This window comes from Ictalurus punctatus, chromosome 19 (assembly GCF_001660625.3).
Source record: "Ictalurus punctatus breed USDA103 chromosome 19, Coco_2.0, whole genome shotgun sequence".
Lineage (NCBI taxonomy): Eukaryota > Metazoa > Chordata > Actinopteri > Siluriformes > Ictaluridae > Ictalurus > Ictalurus punctatus.
Window position 1 is genome coordinate 17,793,879 of NC_030434.2, and position 14,787 is coordinate 17,808,665.

Below are 14,787 nucleotides of genomic sequence, written 5' to 3' on the forward strand. Positions count from 1 at the left end.
TTGCTTTGAAAATTAATCGTGAAATACATGACGTTCTCTGTTCGTTAGTGCAGCGAAATACACTAGGCTTATGTGACATAGCATCACATGGTTTTAGATATTGGTATCGGAGCGTCTTTATGTGAAAAAGCTGTAGGATAGGGAGGTTAGGCTGTGTTTATAAAAGATTGGTGTGCAAATTATATTTAGCAACTTAGTAGACACTCGTATCCAGAGTGAGTTACACAACATGCAAACCGTTGAAGGGAAGACAGTTTCAAACTTAAGGCCATAAATAATATTACAGCAAATTAAAAAACCAAGAAGTGATGCAAAAGACAACTAAAGCGTACTGAGTGTAGAGAAAAGTGTGTGTTATTGGGTGCAGAGAAGAGTCAGGAGACGCACCATCATTGATATTGTCTGAGGCTGCAGTCCTCAGAAGGGATCTAAACACACTCCCATGTAGTGTTTAGACACTGAAGCAGCAAGGTCTTGCATTAGGTCTTGTTTAGACTTCAGAGAAGGACCTGCAATGCACCTTGAAGTTAAAGACCTAAGTTGGACTGCAGGTAGGTCTTAAATATGGTGCGTAAATGTGGAGCTCTTCGATGCCTAAGACAAGTGAAGCCAGTGGTATGACCTCAGTAGTAGGGTCATATGATACATGAGACTTTTGGAGGTTATAAGCCAGACAGACAGGAGCACTCCGAATGCTGTAATCTAGAAATAGCTAGGGTTTGCACAAGAACCTGAGCAGATTCTGTCGTCAGAAAAGGTTGTATTCTTCAAAGAATTGGTGGTTGGTGTGATGTGATCAGAAAAGTAAAGTGTGTCATCTAAAATGACATTACAAAGATTCTTCCTCAGCCAAAGTCTGGCACAGATAGGCAGTCACAGTCAAAACAGTCACAGCCTATCTCTGCCAGATAGACTATGAGGGTGTTGATGGTGATTGACGGGTTCAGCATTATCTGAATGCAGTTTTGTCAAGGTTGATTTTCAGCTCTTTCATCAAGGAAGAGATGTCAGAAAGCCAGCCGGTCTGATATCTTTCGGTGCAACCTGAGAGGTGGATGGAGGAAATGAGAAGTAGAGAGCAATGCAGGCTGATCACCGATCACAATGATTTAGTACAAAGATTGATGTACATCATCTGATATTGGAATGGGACCCTGGAGAACAGTCACAGGACGGTCACAGAACAAAACCAGGAAATATACTAGAAACACGGACATGGAAAATTAGGAATGAGGCAATTGGAAAATAGGGCTTGGCACTGAACATGATATGAACAGGACCAAAACAAAAACTAAAACATATGGTATTGTTGGAGCCATGAGACACAGTGTGGAGCTTAAGGCTGTGACAGAAATAATCTCATGAATACTGATGCATTTTTTCTATCTTTCTATCTATACAATCCCCAAGTCATGGGCTGGTCCAGGCTACAAATTAACGTGCGTGTATGTGTGTGTGTGTGGGTGTGTGTGTTCCAGTCCCAACTGGTTTCCAAGCATCGGGCTACAGTTTCCACAGTCACGAGTGGAGGAACGCCAAAGTGACTCGTGGCAGTGTATCTCCAAGCAGCGGCCGTCAGAGGAGCACTGTCCTGCAGGACCTGGGCCTCAGTGATGATGAATGGGACAAACCAAGTGCTAGCGGGTACTTGGCACTAGCACACCTACAATACACAAACTACGCTTTACACTGAGCAAAAGAACAATTTACAACCTGAATCCAGTGTTCATACTTCATTTGCCTTGTATGTACAGTATACTTTTTTTTGGTAATTTATTCAGGTGCACCTACCACATTGGGCAGTTGGTAGGTATAAAATGACTAACCGTATCCCACCCAGCAGTGGAGAGGGACTACTATAGGACCGTCAGTGACCATAAAACAGCGCTGCATTGCTGCTGTGTCAGATACTCATACCAGCGCCACACACACTACTATGTCATCATTATGTCAGTGTCTCTTCTGTATTGAGAGTGATGCACCACTTATATAATGCCTGCTCAGTGGTGGTCCCTGATGGAGGGGGAAGAGGAGGGTATGTCTAATACAACTGATGGGCTATGGTCAGTAATTGTGTACCTACCATGTGCACCTATGTGGTAGATTTACATGAGAAAAGGACCGATGAATGTATATTGTAATATTATGATTGCAATGCTGTCCTGAGCAGTTAAACTGCTCACTGTTCTAGAAAAATCCTCCAGGTCCTGCACATTCGTTGGTTTTCCAGAATCTTCTGCATATTTCACCCCTTTCCAACAGCGGCTATATGATTTTGTTATCCATCTTTTCACACGGAGGACAACTGAGGGACTGGTACACAACTATTATAAACGGTGCAAACATTCGGTTATGCGCAAGAAGGCAACACGATACATTAAGTTTGCATTCCTCTGGGGGTGTAAACTTTTGAACAGGATGATCGGTGTAAATTATTATTATTTCGTCTTCTGGGATACATGTAAATATCTTATTTAGTGTCTGAAAGGCAGTACTAAATGGGAAAAAAAAAAGATCTTTAAACAAAATAATAACAATTGACAACAATCATCCTGTTCAAAAGTTTACACAGCCCTGGCTCCTAATGTATCATGTTGCTTTCTTCAGTATCAGTGAATGTTTGCACCTTATGTAATAGTCGTGTACGAGTCCCTCAGTTGTCCTCAGTGTGAAAAGATGGATCTCAACATCATATAGTCGCTGTTGGAAAGGGGTGAAATATGCAGAAGTTTCTAGAAAACCAAAGAATCTGCAGGACCTGGAGGATTTTTCTGAAGAACAGTGGACAGTTTAACTGCTCAGGACAAACAAGGGACTCGTGAACAACCATCACAAAACATAAACACAGTCGTTGATCAACCAGGTAACAACACGCAGGATTAATAATCAAGCGTATGTAAACTTTTGAACTGGTTCATTTGTGTAAATTCAGTTATTATTGTGTCTTGTGGACTATATGTACACATCTGTTATGTGAAATAGCTTATTCAGGACAGAACTAAATTTAAAAAACGATATGCAATTTTAATGATACCCCTTATTTATTTATTTATAATTATTAACATTTTTCAGATTCTGAAGGGGCATGTAAATTTATTAGCACAACTCTATACTGTGCCCAGTTACAGAGTATGGTGTGGAATGCCTCTTCCTCAGTGGTGTTTTTGTCACTTCCATAAAGGCACAGAGAGGCTCTAAATCTGAAGTAAAATGGAGCATCATATAATACACTTGATGTACTAATTCATATATTTGGTATCAAACGTGCATATTTTGAATAAAACATATTTCACATGATGTATACTTTGCAATTCAAGTCTATTCAAAAAGCATGAAAAGCTGTTTAGTTAATAGTGGTAAATGCAAGCATTTTCAGTATTCAGCTGTAAAATCTCTTCTATGGGCTTCATCTGAAAATAAATCTTTACCAATGAATGTCATTTTATAAAAGCTCTTTCAAAGCAATAATAATAGCTCCTGTTTTGTGGTGAGACACAAAGCTTCTGAGCTAATGTTTCACGTGATCATGTTGATTGAAGCGTCTCTCCGTTACCTGTCTGCAGAGCCGGCACGCTGCCCACTGGCCTTATCTCAGACAGCAGGTGAGGCTCAGTGCCATGTGCTCCATTTTCCAAACCCAGCGTGGCCCCTCACCCCATGCCCCCCAAGCCACGTGGCCCTTTATGGGTATCACAGCCTGGCATCGCGTCACCATCTCTGTGTCCAGCCACACCGGACAGTGTGTCCCATTTCCTTTCTTCTTTTCCGAGCCACACTTTCACCACCAGCGCCTGCACAGCCCCATTGGTCGTGTTCTCTGCTCATACCTGTGGTGCCTGCCTGCTCATTGACTGCTGTAGTAGTAGCAGCATGGGTGGTGTGTTGAAACCTCCTTTGTTTGTCATTGCCAGGTTCACCGTGGCTCACGATGGCACAGAGCCGGATCAGGAAGAGAACTTTTGGTCTCAGGCGCTGGAGGACCTGGAGACATGCGGCCAGTCTGGGATCCTCCGCGAACTTGAGGTAACACAATAATAGCACTTCATCATACAACCAAAATTCATTTCACCCCCTAACTGTGACCATTCCCAGATTTTAACATACCCGTGCATTTCTTACAGCGTCCCACCCTTCCGCCATACACCCCCTGCCCCCCCTCCCCCAACCCCCGTCTACAGACGCACGCTGTCATGCCTTTGGTTTTGTGTAACTGCTCCTTCTCTTTCCAGGACAAGCCAAACAGGCTTCTGACTAAGAGAAACCTGGCCGTCTTGGTACCCCCTTTCCTTTTTTGGGCTTCCTCTCTGCTTGTAGCACTGGCATCCTGGAGCTCTCCCTGTGCTGTGTGGCTCAGAGTCTCACGCTTGCTTAAGGCTGGGGGGAGGGAGGGTCCAGAGGGAGGGGAGGGTCCATAACACACAACCATTACAAACCATTACAAACTCTGGGGGTGCATTCAAAATATATGAACAACTAAGAAATGATGATGACCTTTCATACAGATCAAACCGAGAGAGACCCTTCCAGCTACTGGTAGATTTTTTTTTTATTCAGTCAAGCCACTTAGTGATATTAAATGGATCGTTCACTTTGGTCTCGCAATACATCGAATCAGCATTCTCTATGATTAATTCTTACTGAATTAGAGATGCATCTCACTTTAGATCTAATTTCACAGGTATTTTGAAGCCATAATCAGCTTGTGAAAAAAAGCGAAGCTGATTTTTATATATTGTTAGATACATGCTGCAGTGCTCTGTAGAAACTCTGTAGAATTTTTTTTAAATTATTATTTATTTTTTAAAGAGTTATTAGAACAAACCGAATGTACCCTTGGGCACAAATCTGACCTGATTAAATGTATGCCTTTCGTTAGTATTGCTATTGTTTATCACTGTATTACGGAAGCAAAACCCCAAAAAACAGCTCATAAGGACAAAAAACACCATGTCATCTGGAGTGAACAAATTCTGTTGTGTAAAAATGCATGACTAGTTGTTTGTTGACTGTTTTGATAAAACAAAAATGCATCACCTTGGTGAGATGGAGAGCTCAGTCTTGTGCTGACATCCATCATTAACCAGGACTCTCCTTTCAGTACAGTTTGGGTGACAATCACTCAGAACTGTCCAATGATGCAGATCTGGAGAAATGGGCATGTGGGCTCGTGCAAAGCATGATGGGAGAGCCCCTGCAAGGCTTTTTTCTTTTTTGACTTTCAGTCTTGTTTAACCATACATCCTTTAACCAGGCTTTGTCAAACACCACCACCAAACATTGTGATGCCCAAAATCCATCCGAGTTGTAAACTGTGTGTGCGATTAGTTATTGCCATGGCTGTCCATGGTGGAAACTCTTCGAGATTGTACTATGTGTTTGTCTTCAGTCAGCTACAATGCATGATAGCAAGAGTGTTTGTGCATTGATATAGTGATGAATGATTTCACTGAAGCAAGCAGATGGTTTCGAATTGTTTTTGTGACTGTTTTTGTGTGTCTAACCATCTCTTTTGTCAAAAGAGAGCTAGAATCAGCAGCAGCCCACTACTGAGTGTCTGTGTAATAACATTTGCTACAATTGAAATTGTGTAGAATCAGTAGAGGGTGCAATGTATATTTAAGGAGCACTGTGTTCCTTGTAGCTTTTCAGAATTTCACTGTGCTACTTTCTCTGCGCTATAGGCTACCATAATGTCTGGCAGTACACTGAGTCTGAACCATGATCCAGCGCCTGCACGGTGCCAACTGGGCAGGCAGGCCAGCTTCCAGGAACGTGGTAGCAACAGGTCACAGTATAACCAGGGCAACCGTAGCAACACACTTCCTAGTGACAGTGGACGCAAAGCCTTCGCTATGAGGAAGATGCAGCAAGAGATCAAGGACATCGTGTCCCCAAACCCTGTGGAGCTACACAAGGTAGTCACGTCTATTAATACGATTAACACCACACTCGCTAATACCTGCATTGTTTCATTCAATACAAGTTCTTTCCTTCTATCTACTGCAGGTGAGTCTGAATAAAGAGTCAGACCTGGAGGACTTTGGCTTCAGCGTGTCCGATGGGCTCCTGGAGAAGGGGGTCTACGTCAATAACATTCGCCCAGGTGGGCCCGCTGAAGTTGCGGGGCTCAAACCCTACGACAGGCTATTACAGGTAGACTACACTGTCACACTACACAGTCCACTGAAGGTGTTAAAGATCCAGTGGTTGTCACTATAGGCCAATCTAGACATCCAAGGAATGGACACTAATAGTGATTCTTCACCAAATAGCAAGGCTCAGTAATAAAATCTGAACTTAGAACTATATGTATCCTGGCGAGTGTGTGTGCCTGTTTCCCAACGCATAATCTAGCAAGCCAGAATTCTACCAGTCACTTGTACTTGTTTGTCAATAAACATGGGCAAGAACTAGCTTGACTGACATTACACATGACCAACCACGAACGTCTTCCCGGAGCCTGTCCACAAACACATGAGATTATCTTGTTTACTCCCACTAACTGCTTCAAATAAAACTCTATAATAACCATTACAAGCAGTGCTGTGGATGTTTTTTTAGCCCAGTGAATATATTGATATCGGTCTTTATTGGTCACCTATACATTAGAGTACAGTGAAATTCTTTTCTTCGCATACCCCAGCATGTTAGGAAGCTGGGGTCAGAGCACAAGGTCAGCCATGATACAGCGCCCCTGGAGCAGGGGGGGTTAAGGGTCTTGCTCAAGGGCCCAGCAGTGGCAGCTTGGCAGTGCTGAGGCTTGAACCCCCGACCTTCCGATCAGTCATCCAGAGCCTTACCCGCCAAGCCGGCACTGCCATATACTTGTTCTCCCAGTGGAAATAAATGCATCAAAGTGTGTATAGATTACAACTTTGAAGATTCCGAAGCTTGTGGCCAGGAAAGTGTACAACAGATATCAGATGCTCCTTATCTCATGAGGCTGAGAATGTCCATCACATAATTCTGACACCTCAACACACAGTAAAGTTTACCAATAGTTAAAACTTTTCTATATGTTTACTAAGGATTATCTTGATGCTGAATCTTAAATGGCATTCTACACTATGCATGTAGGGCACTAAGTACAGTGTACAAGGCCATTATGTTATACCCTTGGTAGGACACAAACAAAGTGAATAGGAGGTCATTTGGTATTGGCCCTAAGTATGTAAGTAACTTGGCAGATTTGACATGGATCAGGGGTGAGAAATGTAAAAATAAAATAAGCTAACTATTGACAAAAAGCTTTACTGTGCTGTGAAATTGTAATGTTGCCTCTTAAGTCCACCAGATAAAGCACTTTTGAAAAAGTCATTTGGCAGACACTACACTGCAACTGAAGGTAATGTATTTTTGGTGGTAGAAAAGTGACTCCAGCCAGAAATATTAATCAGGATGAGTCTGATGGATGATGAATAAGTGCACCATTTGCAGTATTTTTAGCTCCATCCGTACGTCCCTACTCGGTTCGGCTCGGATCACATTCAGCACAAGTGCTTTAGGTGCGGTGTGTGATGATGGAAATAGTGACATTTACCAAGCTGAGCTGCACCTCCACGTTGAAAAGCACTATCAGTTTTATGCCTCTCATGGCCTAGTGACATTAAATTATAATCTGATTGAATTCCAAACATGTTTAAACACAACATAGCACCGTTATTAGACAGAAAACATTTCAAAGAGCAAAAGCTTGTTTAGACAATGCAAGAAAAGAAAGCAAGGGAAATGTTGTAGATGGTTTGTGAACAATGGATCTTTTCCCATGTTAGCTGAAACACCAAAGGTCTCATTAGCATAGTGCTCTGATTTACCTTTTAAGTGCAAAAACTGAGTGAAATACAATTGAGGCTATTGAATTTGAACTTTTTCTACATCAGCAGCCTCCAGAAATGTGTAAATGTTATTATTCATTTGATAAATGTCACTGTAATTCATACTGATGAACAGTTTGAATAGGCCATTTTATGCATACACCTTCAGCACATTCTTTGCTGGTAATAAAACCATTTTGAGTCAAATAGAGCACAGTGTGGACATCATATATTACAAGTCTCACCAAATATCGACTTTAAAATAACAAGAGTACTTTCATTTTTAACCACTACACGCAAATAACTACCAGTGAAAAAGGAATCTGAGGAATCCTGTAATACTATGCAGGAATGTAGAAAACAGTATAACACACTGATAAGTCAATGCTAATAACAGTGGTACTGATCAGCTAATCCTAATCCTGGGGCAGTGGTGGCTTGTTGGTTAAGGCTCTGGGTTACTGATTGGAAGGACAGGGGTTCAAGACCCAGCGCTGCCAAGCTGCCACTGTTGGGCCCTTGAGCAAGGCCCTTAACCCTCAGCTCCATCATAGCTGACCCTGCGCTCAGACCTCAGCTTCCTCATATGCTGGGGTATTAATGTTTTTAATAAAAGACTCATCATTAATTAGCTCTAATTTTTCACCATCGACAGCAAATCCATAACCATATCTGTCTGGGATTCTTCTGCAGTTGCATCAATTTGGTGGATTTAATTTCTATTTTAATGGACGCATGCTACCATGGGTAGTCAGTGTTTGTTTACCTGTTTTCTGAATGTCCTGACTGGTGCTCTCAACACAGATATAGTGATTGGCTGCGTGTAATATGCATGCCTGTGTAAATCGTGGCCACGATTTGTGCTTGCAGTTGATGACATGCATTGGCTTTCCAGAAGACCTAGATTTATGTTGTCACCATGAAATTGCCCCAGGCCATTAGAAATCTAGCTGTGATTGGTTGATCCTAATTTTACTACATATGTTAGACATAAGACCTTCTATCCAGCTTCTGTAAGCTCGCTTGGCTGTATCTGCGGTAGAAAATAGAAAGTAAAAATCCTAATTTAATCATTTTTCGTCACAAGTTTAAGCTTTTTATTTCCAGCCTGAACTTAATGATGACTTCTGATTATTATTACAGTAATTTTAGAGTTTAGAAACAACAAAATAAAAATGAACCAAAAATTTGCCGAACGGTTTTTCATATCCAGAAATCCTTAGTTCGTGCACGTCCTTGAGCTGAAGCTGTTGGTGACTTTTTCTTCCTGTTACAGATCAACCATGTCAGAACTAGAGACTTTGACTGCTGCTTGGTGGTTCCTCTGATCGCGGAATCGGGGAACAAGCTGGACCTGGTGATCAGCCGAAACCCGGCGTCAGCCTCAACCTCGCCCACAGAACTGAACCAGCTTCCTGGTGAGGAGCCTGTGGGCTGGACTGACCCGGCCGAGCCCCTCCCACAGGAAGCGGCCCAACAGAACTCCAGGCCGGTGGGGTCAGAGGGCAGAGATCCCAACAAGACCTTATAGCAGAACCCCATCTCACCCTCCCCAGCACAGGCTCAAGTGCTCCTCATGGTGCTAAGTGAACTCTTCCCGACATTCACCACCCCCCTGCCGGAGAGAGCTGGAGCTCTTCTGGCACATAGCACACCCAGTTTCTTCCCTGAGCCACAGCATGAGCCACACACACTGAGAGGGGTCCTCCCCACAACCTGCTGCCTGTGTGTTTACTCCTGTGAAAATGACACTGATTACAGAGGGAGGCCGTACTGACCTCTGAGAAAGTGATCTAAAAATCCAAAACTGAACCAGTGCCATCCCTAGTTTTTATTGCCAATAAACGTTTTAACAGAAAAAACTGAAGCAAAAGAAGCAAAGGGAATCTTTAAGACGTTTACACATGATTATAGACTGGCCGCTGTGTGTGTGTGTGTACGTGTGTGTGTGTGTGTGTGTATGTGCGTATGAGTAAACAAGACTTCCTTCTGTAAGTCACGGCCAGAGCAATCTCCACATTCTGTATTCTGTTTGTTCTAACCTCAGCTGTTCTCCTTGTCTCCTCCACACCTCCTCTTGCTCCTTACTTTTGTACGTATGTGTGTGTGTGTGTTTGTGTATAGTGGATCCCCCCCGTAATTCCTCACAAGTGATGCCACATGATGTCTCACTCAGCTGGAAAAAGCGCTCAGCACGAGCTCAGCACCATGAACCTGATTTTCCTAAAATGGTAAAACGCTAGTCAGCCCCGGTGGGTTGGGTGGCACAATGCATGACACCTTTTGAGTACTATTTTATAATGATTGAAGTGTGACTGTACAGAAGAAGAAGAGAAAAAAAAACACTCGAAAAAGAACAAAACATCAATAACAAAGGTCATCATTTGATTCCTGGGTTAAATCCATACAAATGTTTGAACCTTAATTTCATAGTGAATTATGATCATTTCACCATGATGTTAAAGAGGCGGTGCTTGCCTTAGGCACCTTATCTTAGAACTGGACAGAAGTCTATTTTTATTAGTCGAGGCAAATGGTTTATCAGTGAGCAACGTGTGAAGCCTGAGTGATGGAAAAGACGCATTAAGCAATCAGCTCGCCTTACTATTCTAAGATGATTGGGAAGACATAGTGGTAAAGATGATGTATTTTGGTTTCGGAGTCTTTGTTACATGTACGGTGCAGGCAGAACATAAACCCCCAGGCTTTGTGTCGCTTTTTGGAAATGTCCATTGCTAGCACAAAGCAGAGAGACCAAATATCCAGTCCAGAGCGTCCCAAATCCGTCTCTTCTCATGCCTGTTCTGGACGATGGAGAGCGGGATCGGTGTCAAAGGGCCTTGAAGTGTTACTGACAACAGTCCCACATCAGCCAGACCCATTACAAGGTAACACAATGTCTCCGCATAATACAGAAATCTTCATTCCAGACATGGTTTTATAACTGTTTGGAGAATCTTTTTTAACCACCACTCCTAATATTTATTAAAAAAAGAAAAAAAGAAAAAAAAAGGAAGCATGAAGTTGAGAGACGCGAGCAAGCCCGAAAACAACTTCTAGTCTATAGTCCTCCCTTGTTTAAGTGAATATCAACTTATGCTAATCTACTGTATGTGGTACTGGTATGGTTTTGTATGTTTAATGTGTTTTGTTTTGTTTTTTCTCCAGCGGGCATTAGCCCAAAGGGTGTACAAACTATTTGTAAAGAGAAACAACAACAAAAAAAAAAGACAGTGGCACTTGAGTGTTAAATCATGTGAGAATGAGGTTCTGTGTGTCAGAACATCGTTCAAGGAAACATTTCATATACATATATTAAAAAAAAAAAAAAAAAAAGCTGTAGCTCTATTCAGAAAAATAAATTTAAAAAAAACATTAGAAAAGATAAAACTACTGCTTATGGCAGCACATACTTCACCTGTTTGTGTGTGTGTGTGTGTGTGTGTGTGTATGTGTGCGTGTGAGCGTACACATGTGTGAACTGTGGCTTGTCTGTGTTCACACACTCTTGACTACTCACTATTTAAAATGGCACATGATCGGTCCAATCGAATTCCTGACCCTCATCAGGGTGACGCTCACCTGGCATTTCTTTACAGAGACTTTTTTGATTCTGGAGAACTGTGTTCTGTTCCTTCAGGTACGGGTTCATTCCCTGATCTCATGCACTGGATTTGAGATCTTCTGTTGTCATTTTTTGACATCATTTTGACATGTCGCTCTCATGAAATCTTTTGCCAGTCATGGTCAAGCATTGCGACGTCTGGTACTCAGCTTTTCCATGTCAGTTTTACCACTGCAAATAATGTGTAGAGACATGCACGTGTATTTTGTTGATGCCCAAGTTTTGGGGTTTTTTTTGTTTGTTTGTTTGTTTTTCCATTTTGTGCAATCATTTTATGTGGATTTAAGCACTGCCAATTAAAATAGTGGGTATCCATTTTCACTGTATGATGAATTAATGACTCAATTTCACTGTTAGGTCCCTGAAATATTGTATTTTTATTTCTAATGGACAGGCATTATGAGCTGTAAAGTATTTTTGTACAAATTTAATACTTTGTTAGCATGATATTTATCGTCTATGTATAACTTTGGGGATTCCTACAGCTGTAAACCTTTATATGGCCAACAAAAAGAGAAACAATAAAAAGATGTACAGAGTGGACTAATCCTGCTGAAGTGTTCTGGTTCTTGATTGACACTCTTGGACATTTTTGCATCTTTCAGCACACATGAAACAAAGATTTTTCTCTTAATTTTACCCTTACAAAAATGTAAGCCCTTGTGAAAGGTTTGTGCGGGTGTTATGAAATCTCACAGGTTACAATCCGGATGTATCTGCAGGATATTTTTAATTGGGAAACCCGATGAGATGTTTTTTTTGTAAGAGTAATAAAGGAGAACGTTTTTGTATTTATTTCTATGTCCTTACACCACTGGCTTGTTAATATCTCATTAATTACCCTCAAAGCCAGTCCCACAATCCAGACCTCTAGCTTTCACTGTTTCAAACAAAATTCTTAAATAATTAATGTCATAAGACGGGATGCCATGTGACTATATTGTGCTTCAAAAAGCTGGTTTTGTCAGTGTTGAAAGGTTTTCTGTTGGAAACCAGCACACGGAAGTGTGGGCAGCCAATCATATTGCCACCTTCAAGATCCTGAAGGTTGTGGCCAGAAAAGTACAAGAGCTTGAGACTAATCACAATTTTATGCCCATCTTAGATGGCGATGTTAGTATGAATTAAGCCGAAGGATCAAATAAGTCTTGGCCAGGTATGAAACTGGACCTGCTGCACATTTTTGTGGAAGTGTGATCAAAGCAGAACACCAGGCTGACACAGCAGGTAGTGTTGCCACCACACAACTCCAGAGTCCCTGGTTCAATCCTGGTACTGTGCTCGGGATAATGTGTTTGTAGCGTTTTATACGGGTTTGCTGATTTCCTTATGCCAGTAGGTGGACTGGCTACACTAAATTACCCCTAGATGTAAATGTGTGTGTGTGCACAGTACCCTCTGATGGACTGGAGCTCCATTCACAGGGTGTGTCCCTGCCTCACACCAGGTGTTCCTGGGATATGCCACAGATTTACTGTAACCTTTCCCAGGATAAAGCAGTTACTGAAGATGATGTCTAATCAAATCTGTGAAAATGAAAAGTAGTCTGTGGAACTCAAGCACATGCTCCTTAGTCATTTGTGCCCCCTGGTGGACATTCAGAGCCTTCAGCCTTTAAGAGCTATGAAAATGGAGCAACAAGACATAAAAGGTCTAAAAGGACATAAAACTCATAATAAGGGCTAGGTGGGACTGAAGTTTGAGGTCCTGAGCTCGAATGGGGATCCTAGTTGCCGCTTGTTGGTGTCAGTTTCATGACTGGCGAGTAAGAGGTAGTCTACTTAAGAGCTCAAGAAAGTAGGAACATATACAAAGAACCACATTGTGTCCACGTTGATCTGCTTTCCATGCGTAACGAGATTTAAATCATTTCAGACAATCTGCAAAATATTTTTTCCAAATATTTGTTTCCCAAATGTCAATATAGCACTACCTCGTCTGTTGGTAGCTCAGTGATTAAGACGTTGGACTTCTGATCGGAAGGTTGTGATTTCAAATCCCATCACTGCCAAGCTGCCACTGCTGGGCCCTTGAGCAAGGCCCTTAACCCTCAACTGCTGAGTTATATAAATGAGATAATTGTAAGTCACTCTGGATAAGTGCATCTGCCAAATGCTGTAATGTAATGTTATGAGTGCATCAGGAGAGTGCTCCTTCTCTAAACTGCCTTTAATTAAATATATATATATATATATATATATATATATAACGCTTGCAGTCTGTGGACAGGAGAGTCTGGGCCACCTGACACGCATGTCCCTGGAATGTGTAATGGTTTGAGATGTGGATTATAATAGATTTCGCCTCTCATACAGCCAGGAAGAAGAGCATCTAATGTCGGATTCAAGGCCTCTTGGCGAAAACAGCTTTTCTGCCTAGTTTCATTTCATTCATGAACATTTTCACACTATTTATCATTCACAGCAGATCCACACCTGCAGGGACACATCCCTGCCCACATTCTTCACACGCCACTGTACAATGCTGCTTCATCTCACAGCACTGAAACCTGAGTTCAAATGTTTTCCCCCAGGCCATAAGAACCCTGAACTCCTGATCAATACTCCAGCTTCCAGGACCTTGGGTCTTGGCATTCATGTGGATGCTACTTTGACACGCACCACCTACCTAAACATTGATGCCGACCGAGTAAACCCCATCATGGTAACGATATTTCCTAGTGGCCTCTTTCAGTAGGATAATTCACCCTGCCACGCAAAATTGTTCAGGAATGGTTTGAGGAACATGACAAAGAGTTCAAGGTAAATTCAAGGCCTCCAAATTCCTCGGATCTCAATCCGATCGAGCATCTGTGGGATGTGCTGGACAAACAAATCCGATCCACGGAGGCCCCACCTCGCAACTTACACAACTTAAAGGATGTGCTGCTAACCTTTGGTGCCAGATACCACAGCACACCTTCAGAGGTCCTGTGGAGTCCACGCCTCGACAGGTCAAAGTTTTTTGGCACCAGGGACCTACACATTATTAGGCAGGTGGTTTTAATGTTATGACTGGTTGGTGTATACTGTATGTATGATCATTTATGATTGACATCAGTTTCACTCTAATCAAACCATTCAGTGAGCCTGGGTGCCCTGTGAATGGGATGGAGTCAGAATCGAAAAGACCACTCCCAAAGAAATGTTTCATCATAGACAGTAGCTTATACCCATGTACTGTATAAGCTTTACATCTGAGGGCCTAGGCATTTTGCCTTTCCAAATAAAGTATCTAAAAGTGTATAATACCACACCCTCAATATTTCCTGTATAGTAAATAACCTGATAGTCCTGTTATGGCCAGTAGTACAGGCCTGTCTACACCTTACTAACATCACCCAACACG

General features: G+C 42.1%; 1 protein-coding gene across 6 annotated transcripts in view; it reads left to right on the plus strand.

Moving 5' to 3' along the window:
• The window catches only part of grip1 (glutamate receptor interacting protein 1), a 303,900-nt gene extending 291,914 nt beyond the window's left edge, over nt 1–11,986 (plus strand). For 4 of the 6 annotated variants that reach the window (XM_053688172.1, XM_053688170.1, XM_053688171.1 and 1 more), the window contains exons 20-25: nt 1,479–1,644; nt 3,912–4,023; nt 4,230–4,274; nt 5,682–5,915; nt 6,007–6,153; nt 9,091–11,986. In XM_053688172.1, the coding sequence (XP_053544147.1) occupies nt 1,479–1,644; nt 3,912–4,023; nt 4,230–4,274; nt 5,682–5,915; nt 6,007–6,153; nt 9,091–9,345 (959 nt within the window). In that variant the 3' untranslated portion in view covers nt 9,346–11,986. The remainder of the gene's footprint in view (nt 1–1,478; nt 1,645–3,911; nt 4,024–4,229; nt 4,275–5,681; nt 5,916–6,006; nt 6,154–9,090) is intronic. The other 2 variants (XM_047162283.2, XM_017494580.3) reach the window with 1 other exon arrangement.
• Nucleotides 11,987–14,787: the final 2,801 nt, after the last annotated feature.